The 15,812-nt window shown below is 38.7% G+C and overlaps 1 protein-coding gene across 2 annotated transcripts in view; it reads right to left on the reverse strand.

Annotated features, from left to right (window-relative positions):
* Positions 1–11,686: 11,686 nt before the first annotated feature.
* SIM1 (SIM bHLH transcription factor 1) overlaps positions 11,687–15,812 on the reverse strand; it is a 53,066-nt gene continuing 48,940 nt past the window's right edge. For both annotated transcript variants that reach the window (XM_076333299.1, XM_076333300.1), the window contains one exon: positions 11,687–15,790. In XM_076333299.1, the coding sequence (XP_076189414.1) occupies positions 15,060–15,790 (731 nt within the window). In that variant the 3' untranslated portion in view covers positions 11,687–15,059. The remainder of the gene's footprint in view (positions 15,791–15,812) is intronic.

Genomic DNA, 15,812 nt, shown 5'->3' on the forward strand with positions numbered 1-15,812 from the left:
AAGGATCTTTCTGGGAAGACGTGACCTGATCTTTCTGGAACATTTTAAAATATGTTGTCTTCCTTTTCTTAAAGCAAATATCATTCTTCCTTTGAGCCAGCAAGCCTTGCACGCCCAGGCAAGGCCAGGAAGAAGTCATGTTTCCACTTTCAGAATTGAAGACAGAATGTTTTGTACATTTCTAAGAAAAAACAATCCACTCCAACTCGACCACATAACTTGCTTTAGATCTGTCTGTGACAGCTTAAAAATTAGTAAGAATAATTTCATCAATTAAAACCACCTGCTGTTTGATTTATGATGACTGTACAACATCTAAGAATCAGTGAGCCCAGTGGATATTGTTGTCAAAAAGGCTCATTTTTCCTTCTCTTTCTCTTTTACACCATCTTAAGTCAGGAATACCTCTGGTCAATTTGCCACAATTAGTCTGCTGTAAAACTGTACAAAGGTGGACGGCTTCTGATTGCGGTGGAGGCAGCCCCCCCACCTTACACTGGTGCAGCTGAGATGGGAATCAGGCACAAAGGCTGCAAAACTGGTCTTTAACCACACAGTTGGTGCCCTGTCAAGCTTAACAGCCTTTGGAAATCTGTTCATATGTCTCATTTCATTGTCTGCTAGCCATAAGGCCATTGTTTAAAAGAAAAAAAAATGACAGTGTGTCTTCTCTTATCATCACATGGAAAAGGATATAAAAATATAAATAACCCAAAGGCATCTGTCTTTCTGGATTATTTGAGAATAACGTCATCTTAATGAAGATATAAACGATATGTTTTAACAGAACCTGCAGCATAGACTCTGATTGAAAGAGAAATTATTATTTCTCTTCTATTTCCTAAGTAATCAGACTTGAAGGCAGGTCTCCTTGTGTTACTTCCCAGACATAAGACAAAGACTATTTTAAAAACACTGAATCTGTTCTTTCCTTTTCACTGAAGACCTGGTGTTTCACTGGTTACTCAGGGAAAACTGTTGCTGGAGTTGGTGAAATATTTTTGGAGTGAGATATGTAGAGGTGGGCATACCTGTTATAGTGCTAAAATTATTTTTTTCATGCAAAAGATAACCAAGAAGTTCCTTCAGATTGCTAAGCAATAGATCCACACTTTCCAGGGGATGGAGGTGTACAACTGGCAAAGCATTCTCCATTCACCAGAAGAGGAAGTCCTTAGGAAGGACAAAAGGCTGCATGTGGAATATGGTACAGTGGGAGAGACACTAAAGATCTTAAGCTAGATGCACTCATACAAACATTGAAAAACCTCAGGTCACCTCAGGTGCTTGTTATTATTTTCATATTATTGCCTCTGACTGACAGTAAAAGTGAATTGGAATAGTGTGTTTGAAAACGCGTATGTATAATGTACTTACACCAAAATGTAGTTGAACCTCTGTATGTGAAAAGGTCTGCTCATCATTACTCTGGGACTGATATTTGGACACTGCTTTTTACACTCTCTCATTTGAACTAGATACTGGTAAAGTCTTCTTTTCTCTAACATACTCAGTACAATGTAATTTATGGTGTATGCAGATGCTGGATCATTTGAATCTCCATTCTGTTGCACATAATTTACATTGTCTGTAGCAAATAAAAAGATAAGTGCAATCCATATTGCAAATGCATTGTACCACTGTGAATTTGCATGCTTTCTCCTTGTTCTTCTTCACCTCATGGAATTTATGTGGTCATTGTAGCAATGTCTGATATGGCAGTGAATATCCTCTTATCAGTTATGTTTGGATTTTAAAACTAGCTGTTTCTATATACATCGTCATAGCAGTCTTCACTATCACCCTAAATAATTCCCAAGCTACAGTAAAAAATTCTGCTGAACTGAAATATTACAGTAAAAGTAAGGACACTGCTTGAAAATACACATATCTTATTTTTGTGTATGTCATTTTCTCTTACTTAATTCCTATTTGAGCAATTTCCTATTAGTCCTAAATCAGATGACTTTTTTTTTAAATTAAATCACTACACAGATTTAAAACCATTTATGTTGGACCATTTTTTATCTTAGTGACACTTTTATGTGGACCATATAGCTCTCTTGAAATAATTTTCACTTGAGCATCAGTGTTTCACCATGACATTGAACATTTCCCTGATGCAGGAGACCATCTAGCCTTTTCAAGGTGCAGACACATAAAGTGATCTTCCAACTAGATTTGAATGGATAGTCTCAAAGTATCTTTAAACACAATAAAATACACAGTTCTGTGGGAAGATAACCCACTGAACCTCACTCCCTAAGGTCTGGTGTCTTATGTCTGAGTTTCCATGTTTTGATGTTGTGTAAGAGGAAAGTTCATGTTTCACTTTTACTTGAGCTGCAGCAGGGAAGGTCTCTTGCCTGTCTGTAGCATCCCATTTCTATAAAAATTGTGAGAATTTAGACTGACATCTCTTTTGAAAACTTGGTTCAATTAGGCTGAAGAGTTGCAAAGATATTAAAGATGAAGTGACTGACAGAGGGACAAAGAGGCAATGTGGTTGCAGGAGCTTCATTCTCATAGGAAACCATGACAACTAGAAAGAGAGATTTGGAGATCTTTAGCTGGAACAAGTTGGTACAGCTTCACTTACCTCAGTGAGCTGTTGTGACCTGCTGAGTGCTAAAAATAGATAGTAATTAAAATGGAAACACTGGGCTGGGAAAACTCTATCTTAATGCTCTCTCCTCTGCACCTCCTTGTAATACAAATACAGTGTAATTGAATTTGAATGAATTTGAATGAATTCTTCATATATTCAAAAAGTAACATGTTTTTAAGTTAGCATCAAAACCAGCAGTTTAAAATAGCCATTGTAAAAGTACCCTGTAATCAAAATACAGTACGTTCATTTTGGCATAAATGAAAAATTCACTTCTTACCCTTGACTTTTTGACATTATTTTTATAACAATGCAATTTTACAAAACAATGCTATGTAAAAAATGGAAATGCGATTTCTCTGTTTATATTTTAATCACTTTTCGATCTCCTTTTGATAAACTATCAGGAAATTTTTTAATGTGATTTCTAATGATGTAAAGTATCTCTATTTTGCCCCTCCCTGTGAAGCCATTACCTAATCAAGTGCTGCATAATAAAACAAATAAACAAATACCAAAATATGATCCATCACTACTGCATGAAAAATGAAAATATTTACCAAGATCTGTTTAAAGAAGTTTCATGTGATAAATCACAACTTGTTAAAAAGTCAAATGAATGAACGTGTTTAAAGAATAGAAGCAGAAAACAGAGAACTTCAATCCCTTTTAAATTCTCTCCACAAAAAAATAACCTTTTCAATTCATTTGATGCAGTACATTAATCAAATATTATTAATATACAGAACCTGTGACGTGCTAATGTGGGAGTTGTGGGAGTTGTTTAAACTACAAGTCTTTAAAAACTTCCCTTCCCCCAGCAGGGCTATCCCAGGTGGGATGTTAAATGTATGCTCAGCCACCGGCCGCAAGAAGTCACTAAAGCAAACACTGAAGCACCTTGGTGAAGGCAATACTATCAACCAACACTTCCGCTCAGTGACCCTCTCAGGTCTTAGAAATGGTCTTTTCGGATTCCTGGTCTTACTATATTGATTTCAATCAGCAGCTTTTCCTAAGAGCCCCACATTGAAATAGCCCTGCCAGAATTTCTGCGCTCTATCCCAAGTTTTAACTCAGGGTTTTTATTCGCATTTGACATCGTTCAGCTAAATGCCAAGAGAGGATTTTGTGTGTGTACTTATTTCCCTACCTACATTTTTTTTTTTAATTGTGTTTGTTTCGAACATAAGTAAATCTCTCTGCTTACGCTTTCATTAGCTCCATCGATGGAGGCACACTGAGCTTCCTGAAGTGTTGTTTTCAAAATGTTTTTACATTTTTGGCCATGCCTTGGTGGGACCAAAGTATTTCTGTCAACGACTTCATTAATGCCAGGATCTTACCCCTGGCTTCTGAATACTGGAGGCACCGCTCAAATCCCCATGCTTCCTTCTTATTCTTACACAAGCAGCAGAGGCTTCAATAGCCCACGCACCCCCATGGTGACACCCTCACCCAAGGTGGCGAGGGGCCAGGCAGCCGCTGCTCCACACCAGGGCACAGGAGCTGGGGCAGAAAGGCGAAGAGCTGCTGTGCCCTCCATCACACCTCTCCCTCGCAAGAGGCTGCACCCGCTGCACTGCATCTCCGAAGGCATGGAGCAAAGCAAGCTGGGGGGAGGCAAAGTCGCTTAAGCCATGTTTGCACCTCCTAACTTCTATAGCTCTCGGCATAAATTAGAGCCGCCTAAAGGGCTTTTTGATTTGGGAGGGAGGAAAATGGTATTTCAGACAGTAAAAAAGTTTCAAAGTTTTTCTCTTTTTCTGTTGTTTTTTTGTTGTTTCTTTTTTTAAATGAAGAAAGCTATCAGGATATCCTCAGCAGAAACTGAGAATGGGTTCCTGATGGCTGGATGGATTTTGCCAAAATCCATTTTAAGGTTTACTTTGAGTAAGCTCAAATCAGGTTGCCATATGGAATTACTCCATGCAGCAGCCTGACCTAGAGCAAAACTGAACAAAGCTGAGATTATTTACTAAAATCCTAAACCGCTGGCTGTTTTGCATCTCTCCCACACTGGATCTAATTCCCTAAGTAAATAAGCACATATTAAGTTAAAAACCCAAGTTAACGAATAGGCCAAATACTTGTACACAAGGTAGGCTATTTGATGTCACACAAAATGCAACCATGGGTCAGCATTCATGCCTCAGACCATCTCAAAGCTTGCTGGCACCTGCAGTTTAGCATATTTACTGCTGTAGCCAAGAAGATTGATCACAGGAAGCCAAAGCTGTTCAGTGAAAAGAAAAAAAAGAATCAGCTGTTTTCTATGAGCAGTCTGTCAGATAACCAGCCTAATGAAACTGTGGGCATTTCTCTTGAGCTCAAGAAACATTCATGCTAGAGAGGATACTGAAGTCATTCTAATACTTTGCAGTTGTTTTGGAGGTTAAATAGAAAGCGGCACAGAAGAAAGGCTCTGCCTTTGTGATTAAAGAAAAGGCAGAAACATAACATCAAAATGTACAGTTGTGCCCTCGACTAAAATAGACATAACACTAACACTGTATTTTTTACCTCACTGATGCGGTCCAAACTGAAAACACAAAGGATGCCTTTCACTGGTATTCCTTAAAAAAAAAAATGACACAACTGTCCCACAGAGAAACCAGACAGACAAGACACGGTCCTGCTTTTGTAAAAATAATTCATAACCTGATGAAATGTCTTGTGTCGGAATCAAAACCAAGAAGCTTCAGATGAAAAATGGATCTGACTCCTGTTAGAACTGCATAAGCTGTTCTGCAGTCTCGCCTCTCCCTGTCCTGGGCTCCAAATGGATGCGAAGATAAAAGGAAAACAGCAAAAGGCTCAGCACACAGCAATCCTAGTGTTCTTTGACAGGACACATCACCAACGTGGAAAACACTGGCATTCACGCATGGGTTTTTGACTAGCTTGTACATACAGATGTGGTTTTACCAGCCACCCCACTGTCAGTGCAAAATGGCATTTCCACAGAAGTTGCCTTATCTGGTTGCATGCAAGCAGGACTCCACCGGGCAGGCATTTACTCTGCCATGATGAGAAGTGTCTTCTGGGTGTTCACTCAGTTTTGCTGGACAGTGTGGGAGAAAAAGCATAGTTTCACATCTTCTGGTACCTTCTTCCTTTCATTTCTTACCACTTGTGAAGCTAATAGCACAGGAGAAAGGTGGCAGCCTCACAAAACAGACAATACTAATTTTAAAAAGTGTTTTTAAATGGTGGTGAGATGCTCACCGCTATTTCAGCCCTCTTGCACTTGTAAACTCTCTACAAGCCAGAGGGCCATTGTTTTTCATATGTGACGGACATGTAGACAATCATGGTAGGTGGCACAAATCAGTGTAGCCTCAAGGCTGCTCCAGCCGATCCCAAGAGGCTGACCAGTTCAGAACTACCTCAAGCTTCAAGGGAGATAGAAGGAACCATAGAAAGATTCCAGTCTGCCCTTTGAAAGTGAATCAAATGATCTCTGGCACTACATCTTGAGGGGAAATTGAAAGTGTCCAACTTAAAAAAGAACCTTAAGCTTTCTTCACCATTTTGTCATATTTCTCCTTATCAAAAAAAAAAAAAAATCAAGTAAATGTAGCACATTTGATAATGTACAAGTTTATCTGTTTGCAACATAGCTTTGATATAATTTCCAAATACGTCATACTAACAATTCCTAGGAATATTGCTGGAAGTGAAAGATGGCTCCCATATGACATTTACCACCTGATACATTGAGTACCAAATAGTGGAGGTTATAGTCAGTTGAAAGCTTGGAATATGCTGATACTTTCTGGTTTTTATTTCCCAGGCCTCAGTTTATGCTCTGCAATTTATGCTAGTATTATTTTTATTATAGAATATTTTTATTTACAGATGAAAAAGAGTATAGATAACAGGTGACAAATATAGATAACATGATAAAAAGGACAAAGCTGATGACAGCTCATGATAATAATGAACAAATGAATAATAATGATAAGAAGAACAGTAATAATGAACATTTAATTATTTGAATGTAATTTAATGCATGCTTAGACAAAGACCCAATTTTTAAGTTTCCCTTTCAGGTGCATCTGACAATAGCTTTTGTTGTTATTTTCCAATACAGGCATATGTCCTCTGGTTTCAGTTTTCATCTTTATGTTCTGTTTGCAGGCCAAGAGTGATGGTTTTGCAATGCAGCTAAAGTACTATGTGTATTTGGTATGCTGAAGGCATCTATCATCTTTTGTCTGTAGCTTTTCTGAAAAGTTCATCACCTCCATTCCCTCAACCAATAGCTTTCTTGTAGCAGAACTAATGCCTGTGAGAAAAAGATTGCAGGGTCCTCAGTATGGCATTTACACCAGCTGTATAAAGAAGGGAAAGGGAAAGGGGAGCGCAAGTGATGGAAACTGTTGCCAGACAGCCCTTTTCCTCATGAAAAGGAAAACACGATTTTCAGGATCAACGGAGGACACTTGCTGGGCCAGCTAGATCACAGGATTTGTGAAATCACAGGCCAGGGCTTGGGGCAGAAGGGAGGAAAGGGAAATGGAAGGGACAATGCCTGAGGCAGCCGAAAATGAGAGGACTGTGGGAGAAAGGCAATGACAGACTGTGGGCAGAGAGAGATGTCTGTGAGGATGAGAAGGCTTGATGCTGGTGAGGCCCGGCTGTTTCCATGTATACCTAGCCTTGCACCTGGCCTCTGGACCATAGTCCAGTGTGTTCTGTGCACGCCTAGTGAAACTCCTGTTAACATCCATGAAGAAACCATGTAGTCTGTTGGGCTTTGTGCTGTGGTGGATAGCCCTTTTTATTCATACAGGCACGCCAGGCTGCATAGCAGCAGGCTATTTGTGACCTTCTGACAGTCGGAGAAGCTGTATCAAATGAAATTGCTGATGCCGAAGCCTCTGATGGCCACCATATGGGGATAGAGGAAGTTCCTGATGGTATCACACACTTTTATTACAATGGCCACGACAGCAGATTTTCTCAGTGCAGAGCAATTTGCCAACAAGCGTAGGAGCCAAGAGTGAATAGAGACCGGTGGGCAATGGGTACTATTTATGCACTAGAAGAGAGACTGAAGAACGTATGTGGATGTTGCAGGACTTTCAGCTCACAGCATCGAGGATGATACTCAGTTTTGTTGCAGAGCTGAGCATGAAGAAACTAGGACTACTGCTGTCCTATGGAGGACAATATGGTCCCATGAGTGCCTATTGATCTCAGTGTCTCTTTTTCAGCATGGGCTTCAAAGGTGGTGAGGTAGGTCAATAATGGGCATTTCTGAAACCCCTCACCCATGCATTAAAAAAAAAAGAAAAGAAAAGAAACAAAACACATGTTTTGCACAGCTAAACAGCATCGTTTGGGGAAAAGATGACACCATTTCCTGTCTGCATGGAGAACCAGCACCAAATTCAGGCCAAGGAGAAGGGAGCTGCCTAAACTACCCCATAGGAAATGCTAAAAGCATGAATGTAGTTTAAACATCTAACTCTATGCTGCAGAGCATTCCCTAATCCCAGGGGCATCTCGGACAACTGAGTGCCTATGCCCATGCAGGAGCGAAGGGTCAGTGACACAACTGCATCTCTGTTTTATGCGATTAATTTACTTGAGGCTCAAAACTGACTCTTGTGCATCTCGCCCCCATCCCCACTGCTTATGTGTTTTGCTCTGAGTCTTGTGAATGGAAAATATGTGAGCAACCACTTTCCCTCCTGAGAAAGCTGCTTTCTTACCCAACCACAGCATCAGGCTCCCACTACTCTCTGACACCATCAGTCTCGCATTTGTTCACCTGCAGGGAAGAGCCTCAGTGAGACTGCCTGAGGGGGTAGGGTTTGATGGCTCAGAGACTGGTCTAGAAAGTGTAAGCTGTGACCCTGACACCTCAAGCTCAGAAGGACCTAGACCCCAGAGCAGGCAAGGGTTGCAGCGGCTAAGCTGCTGCACAGTGGCTCACATTAACATGGCTCGATTGAACTGTACAAGCACACAAGCCCAGGTAATAGCCAGCTCTCAGGTCTGAATGCAGTTTAGCATAACTTCTCACCTATTCCTTTGTCATAACACTGCTCTTTGTCTGAGTATAGTATTTTAAGCACCTAAGGGGCATCATGCTCCAAGTCAGCAAGCTGATTTAGCTGAGGCACAGGGGTGGTAGATGGCTTCAAGAAACATGGCAGACTATTCACAAAGTAGACAATTAATCTTAACTAAGCCCCTGTGAGACAGCTCTTCCTGACAGAATAGTATTTGAGCAGATTCAGACATCTTTCCTAAATGGGGTAGCAGTATATAATCAGTGTCCCTTCATACTTGATAAACTTCCTTCAAGATTCAGAGAGCACTTAGGATTCACAGAAATCAAAATAAACTGCTTTTCCCATGTCCCCTCCCAATTCTGAGAAATACTCTCATTAATTAAAATGAATTCCTGAAAATGTATCCTACATAGGACAATCCTTAGTTTAAAAATGTAGAAAAACAGACAAAAATTGCATATTGGTAGCTATATTTTAAACCAAAAAAATCTTCACATAATAAATACATCTTATGCACATTAACTTCAAATTTACTTCAGAAAGCTATTTACAATATAAATAATTATAAATGGGAACACTTTGCAAGATATTGTTGACATAGCTAAATTGTGTTTCCTACATTACATTCCAAAGGAAAACTTCAAATTACAGATGTTATGCTATAATGTCACTAGACCCTATACATTGCAAGGCATGGTATTTGAAATGCTGGCAATCTGTGTCTTTTTTTCCATAAATATAACCCATTGGTTTAAAGCAAACATGAAATGCTTCATTATGTCTCAAGTGCCTTTTTTGCTAGATTAGTATATTTTTTATGCATTGAAATATTTACCTTGGGAAAAAGTTGCAGTGCCTTAAAAGTACTTTTCTTAATAGACTTTATTTCCTTAGAAATGTAAAGGTGCCAATGTTTTATAATGTGTGAGCAAGATTATTTCTTGCATTTCCAAACTTCCCACTGTATCGGTAGCTGAAAAGAAAAAAATGCATGCAGTCCAAATTGCAATAAATAAAAATCTTTGAAAACTGTATTTTGAATCCTAGAACAGGAAATCTTGAGAGCTCTGTGTGAGAGGGGAGTTAAATAGTGAATACAACCAGACAAAAAGCTTTGTTTCTTCCTGTATTTGATCTTTCTTTTCAAATACAGCTTCATAGATGGAGTCATAAATTACCTCTTTTCAGAAGGGGATATATTCCTAGCAACTTAGAGCCAGATTTATCCACAGAACTCTTGTATATATAAGGTAAATGCCACAGTGAAGTTTAACCTCACATCATTTTTTTTTCATTAATAAATGCTCTAAGGAAACGTGAAATGGAGTCATGCTAGTGCTCTCACTGTTCTGAACAGAAGACTATTTAATTTTTTGGTCCTCAGAATAACAGCTCGGTAAAAATACTTTGCTAAACCCTCAGCTACCCCTCTAGCAGGCTTTACTAACACCAAACTGAAGGGTTACAGAAAAAAACTGGGGTTTTTTTGTTTTGTTTTTTCTGTTGTTGGTTTTGGGGTTTTTTTTGCTTCTCAGTGCATACAGCCGAAATATTTAACCATCAATGCTAACTGCAAATAAAATAAAATAGGTTCTCCTCCACACTGTGGAGGTGTCTGGAGCTAGTCCAGTATACCTACAGGACAGCATGTTCATCCACCATTGTTCCTAATAACAAAGCCTGTATTTGCCTTTAGACCCTTAGGTGTTTTAAGTAAACTTGCAACTCAGGGAAAGACCAGAGCCTGAACCCATTTGCTGCCAGACATTAACTATAGCCACCTTAAAATAGACATAGCTAGGTCTAATCCTGGAACTGTGTGCTATAATACCCATTATATACAGCTTTGTATACAGAAGGTCTGAAACCAACGCGTATGCCACAGCTTTGTTCCTTGATTGAAAGGTTAACCGACCTTTGGAACAGCCAGTCTGATTTTCTGGGGTGGCTGCGCCTTTTCCAGAAATACTATGCGACCTTTTATTTTTTTCCAGCTCACTCAGGATGTTCACATAAATGAACATATGGTGGTTAACATACTTAGGGACATTAATGAATAAATGCTGCATGTCCAGAGATAAAAATGAGATTCAGATAAGAGTGATTAAAAGAGTTTAAAAGGGCAGAATTTCACTGTGTAACTTGTGGCAGTATTGTGGACACATCAACAAAAGCCATTTAAAGCTTAAGAAATACTTCTGGGGCTCTTCAGTGCAGAGAGATGCACTCATTTTTTCAAAGTGTTTATAAATAACCTCTGTTATAGAAACACAGCCATTACAGCTATTACTTTCCACAGTTTCCACACTCGCATCTTGAGATTAAAACAGAAAAAAAAAAATTACAAACAAACCCCAAACCTATTGCCACTTCACAACAAGTCAGCTTTTTTGCCCTTACACATATTAAGTAGTACCTTACTCCACAAATATTCCCATTTGAGTCAATGGGACAAATTGCTGAGTAAGGTTCTTTTTCTCATTTAAGAATTGCTTTGCAAATTTGTCCAAAATTACAAACTCCATGCCCCTGGGGTGCAATTTTGTATAAAGAATAGAGAAGGTTTTTTACTTCTTTAAACAAAAGAGATATACCAAAATCATGATGCACCAAAATCATAATGCACCATCCACTGATATCAATAAGAAATGGTTTGAAAGAGCTGTGGTCACTCTGTATTTGGTGTAGCTACAAAATATTAATTTGGTGTTAGTAACAAAACAGTATTATGTTAGAGAAATGATGCAACACAGCAATTTATATTGTTTCTTTTCAAAAAACACAAACTATATACCTTATTTAAAGTGATAACCTTTAGCTAATGTGATACATTTGAAATGTATTTGGTACAAATGCCTTGCATTTTTCAGTTTTGCAAAATATCTCATCTTATCTGATTTAGAAAATGAAGAAACAAAAATAAGATTATATCCTTGAAGGATACTAAATGAAAATTTGAATTAAATAAATATGTAATGGAAAAAATAAGCTTTATACCATATTGAAAAGTACATGTAATATGAGCTGCAGTGATATTATATGCTATAATTAAGATTGTAAACTTACTTTCATGTAGCATGTAACATACGGAGTCTATGTTTACAACATTCGATGCTTTCTGTCAATTAAGAAGAAAATCCTGGCTATCTAAAGAAGCAGGATGGCAAATTAGCTGACAAAAGTCATCTATCTCCAGCAGACTGCACTGAAGTGCTAAGGAGTGCCAGTTGCTGGAATCCCACGAGGGGAGAGAGCATCAGCCTTTGCTTGTAGCACAACGTGGCTGCATGTACAGACCTCTCTACTGATATATGCCGTTCATTACAGTGCATTTTGCTGCATTTGTCATTGTAGTGGACTGGAACTATTGAAAATAGAAAAAATAACTACAGTTTGGGAAGTTTTATTTTGGGATCACAGTAAATAAGAGTGGGGACTTTTTATTGCATAGCACACTGGCTTTTTTCCTAGGTGAAATCATATAGAGTACAAGCATCTTATATTGTGTCTGTTTGTTTTATAAGTCTTCTATTTTTCAAAAGTGCCTGTCAGAATGCAAATACAACAGTGCCCAAACTGTGGTTTCCTGACTACTTGTGGCCATTAGACCATAGCCAGGGAACTGCAGCTGGCGTGCAGAACTCTATTGCCTTCTAATCAAAAGCTTGATAAAAAGAGTGTTTGGTGATCCCAAGAAACTTGGGTGCTGACAAAATCCCATTCATCCAAACAGCTTAGGAAACTCTTCTGTAATACAAAATAATATTGACACTTAGACTTATTTTTATATGTACTAGTAGGGATAATATGATACCATGTACCTCTACTCTAATTCGCTTTGCAAATTGTATTTCAATACTGTACAATGAGACTCCAAATACAAGTTTATTCATATTATTCATAGGAATAAGTGAAATAAATATGTATCCAGAACTAGATTTATCAAAAATACTTTCTCATTCCTATGCTTTAGGAATATATACAATTGTTGGCCTGAAAGAAGTCCATTTTGGTCCATTCCTTCCTCTGAGTTAACAGTTGTCAATGTTTTTCTTCCCCTCAATTATTTGCCTTGTTTTTATCTTAAAACAAACAAACAAACAAAAATCTCTAGCTGCTTCTCTTTATGACCTTTGTAATTCATTTGGCAGTTAGTCAAATAAACCTCTTGCCAAATCATTTTGTTCTCATTTTGCCTTGGCTAACATTCAATGCCCTGTCTCTCATTTCTGCTGCTAGTTCAAATGGTTTTAGACCATTATTTCTCTTTCCTCTGTGCAGAGCTTGGTGCACACCAGTGACATTTCCCCTTGCTCTTTTCCCTTACAAAGATGACAGACCCAGTTTATTTAAAGTTTCTACTAGATCTTTCAGTCTCTTTATCTTTTGCTGAGCTCTGCTCCACCTTTTCTATCATGAGCTTCAGATAACAAAGACCAGACTGTGTTGCTCTTCCTTGTGTCCAACGTACATTTCACCAGGAGTGATCACACTGCAGTCAACAAAGATTGCTTATGGAGTAAGGTACTACTCAATTCAAGATTCACAATCTGCCTTGGAGTGATCAGGACTATACACAATATTCCAAGTTCAGAGAGGTAATTTCCTCTGCTTTCAAGTACATCTCTACTTACGTGGCTTATAATGTTATTATTTAGCTTTTGCTTCTGATTAGTTTTATTTGAAAAAAGATATTTTTAACCCACCCGTAGCATGCTGGTTTATATTTAGGCCTATTGATGACTCAGTCCCATATGTCAAGCTTCTTAACATTACAAATAAAGCTAGACATAGTGCTAATCTCATTTTAGTAAGCACCTCAAGTCCCCTTACCTCCACATTGGTATAATAGGGAGCAGCGGTTCTGCTCCTATTGCAGTCAACTTTGAGACTTCATATAAATGCCATACAAAGAAGGACAGATCTAACAATTGTGCCTACAAATGCCCTATTTTACTTTTTTTAGCATATGTTTTTTATTTACTCTTTTCCAATCAATTAGTGTCTCTTTGTTCGTGAGATTATTAAAAATTGCAAAAAGTTTCTCTGCTTCTTTTGATGTCTTCTATAACTCTAGGACAGGCCCTGATAATATCAGCATTCTTAATACAATTGAATTTCTTGGAACCCTGATTTCCCTCAGTATTTTTTTATGTACATATGACTGATTTTGATATCCCTAATATGTTCTGATATTCATTAAATTTTCTGCTGCAAGCAAGAAAAGAACGTATATCTCTTTTTCAAAGTCATACCTATTACTTTACTGTATGTCAGACAGAGTAGTTACAATTTTCTATACTTTCTTAATTTACTCCAAAACTTTATCAGAAGTAGGACAAACCACCATACAGTTTTTGTCTATTCTCATCTCTCACATTTTTACACTTATGCAATTGCCTTTGTATTTTACAGCAAAATTTCTATGATTCTATTGAGTTCCTTCTGTGTTTCAAATTAATTCTTAATTATTCAGCCACTTAGAACCACTTTTCCTTATTTTATAATTATTACTAAATGGCATACATAGCCATAGGGTTAAATGTGTTTATCTTGGACCACTCCTAATTCCAGCCGTTTCTCCTGACAATTTTCTTCCATTTCACTCCACTAACCACCTTGTGCAACCTTTCAAAAATATGAGGACAATCTCCCATCATCTACATCAAGACAACCAAGCCCTATGTATTTCTCAAAACTACACTGAGAAAGGCCCTCTTTCTTTTAAATACAGTAGAAGTAAATATTTGATCGTACTAATCATAAGGATACTGCTCATTTGACTCCTTTCAAATCAAGCGTATGTAAATAGCTATGCATGTGAGTACACAAGGAAATAACAATTCGAGGAGTTCTCTCTTCTTTCTCCCCTTTTTGATTTAGTATTGGTTAGCCACGGATGCTTTATACCATGGAGCAGCATAACACACTTGGCCATTAGGGAATAAACAGATCACAAGAAGTACACGTTTTGATGTGTATTTCGAAGGAACATATTCCAACTTTCTGCGTAAAAAGAGTGCATAGCAGTTTTGTTGGCTGGGACCTGTGGGGCACATGCAGTTCAGAAGGTCTGCCCTTGGCAGTCTTTCCAAACAACCACCTCTTAAACAATGTGCATAAATCACTCTGCTAGCCTGCCCCAAGCACTCCCTGCATAGACCTCTTCCACCCTTCTCAGCTTGCATGGCACCAACTTTGAGTTTAGCTCCATTCACTCTAACCTTCCATGCCAGTGCATTTTTATTTTTTAAAAGTAATGTGTGTTAACTAACTTATCCCCCCAAACCTTAGGTTATTCTTTCTAGTGCACTGTGGTATATCAAATGCTGGTAACGACAAGGGCATGAAAACATATAATATCTTCCAATTAGATCCCAAAGGTTATTTTTTAAAGCACAAAAGTTTTTAGAAGAAAAGTGTCAGCTTCCATTGGTTATTATAACGGATGTTCCCTTGTGTCCTTGTGCTGGATCTTGCTGCATCCTTAAGTGAGAAGTCACATCAAAGTGTGATCCATTACAGCCTAGTGAATAGTTTCTAATGGTTTCAGTGTCATATAGATGCTCCAGGGCATATCCAGTTAATGTGTAAGCATGCTTATCAAAGTACTGCCTGTGGGAGCTGTAGTAATTTGGAGAGGCTGCTGGGTGGTCCCCTGGGGTTTGATGAGGGGACATGTCTGAATGCAGGTAGTCTTTAGCTAGTACCAAACTAGATTTTGATATTCGATCAGAATTGGGGCTGCTTATCCTAGACAGTGTTGTGGGGCTGTTGTCATAGTCATTTTCATGTGGGCTCATAATCTTTCCATCTCGTTGCTGGATGTGTTCACAGGGAGGAGTGTTGGCAACCGTCGGGACGCGGCAGACATCCCCTGCCAACTGCTGCTGAGGGTAGTTTGCAAAACAGGTAGCGTGCTTCTTCCCTGTGCCATTAATGGAGACCAGTGGATCAGGGGTCGTTTTCCGCAGCTGTAGTCTGTTTTCTTCCTCTTTAATCATTTGCTGGGTGGCTCTTATTAGAGTTTCAATTTTGCTGGGCTCATGCGGACTGCTCTGATATTGCTCAGTACGGTATCGGTCGCCTGATTCACTGGCAGAGCCAGGATCAGGTGAGCTAACGACACTGTCCTCATCCCAGTGTCCTCTCCCTAGGAAAGAGAGAAAGGGGAC

Source organism: Aptenodytes patagonicus, chromosome 3, assembly GCF_965638725.1.
Source record: "Aptenodytes patagonicus chromosome 3, bAptPat1.pri.cur, whole genome shotgun sequence".
NCBI classification, from domain to species: Eukaryota; Metazoa; Chordata; class Aves; order Sphenisciformes; family Spheniscidae; genus Aptenodytes; species Aptenodytes patagonicus.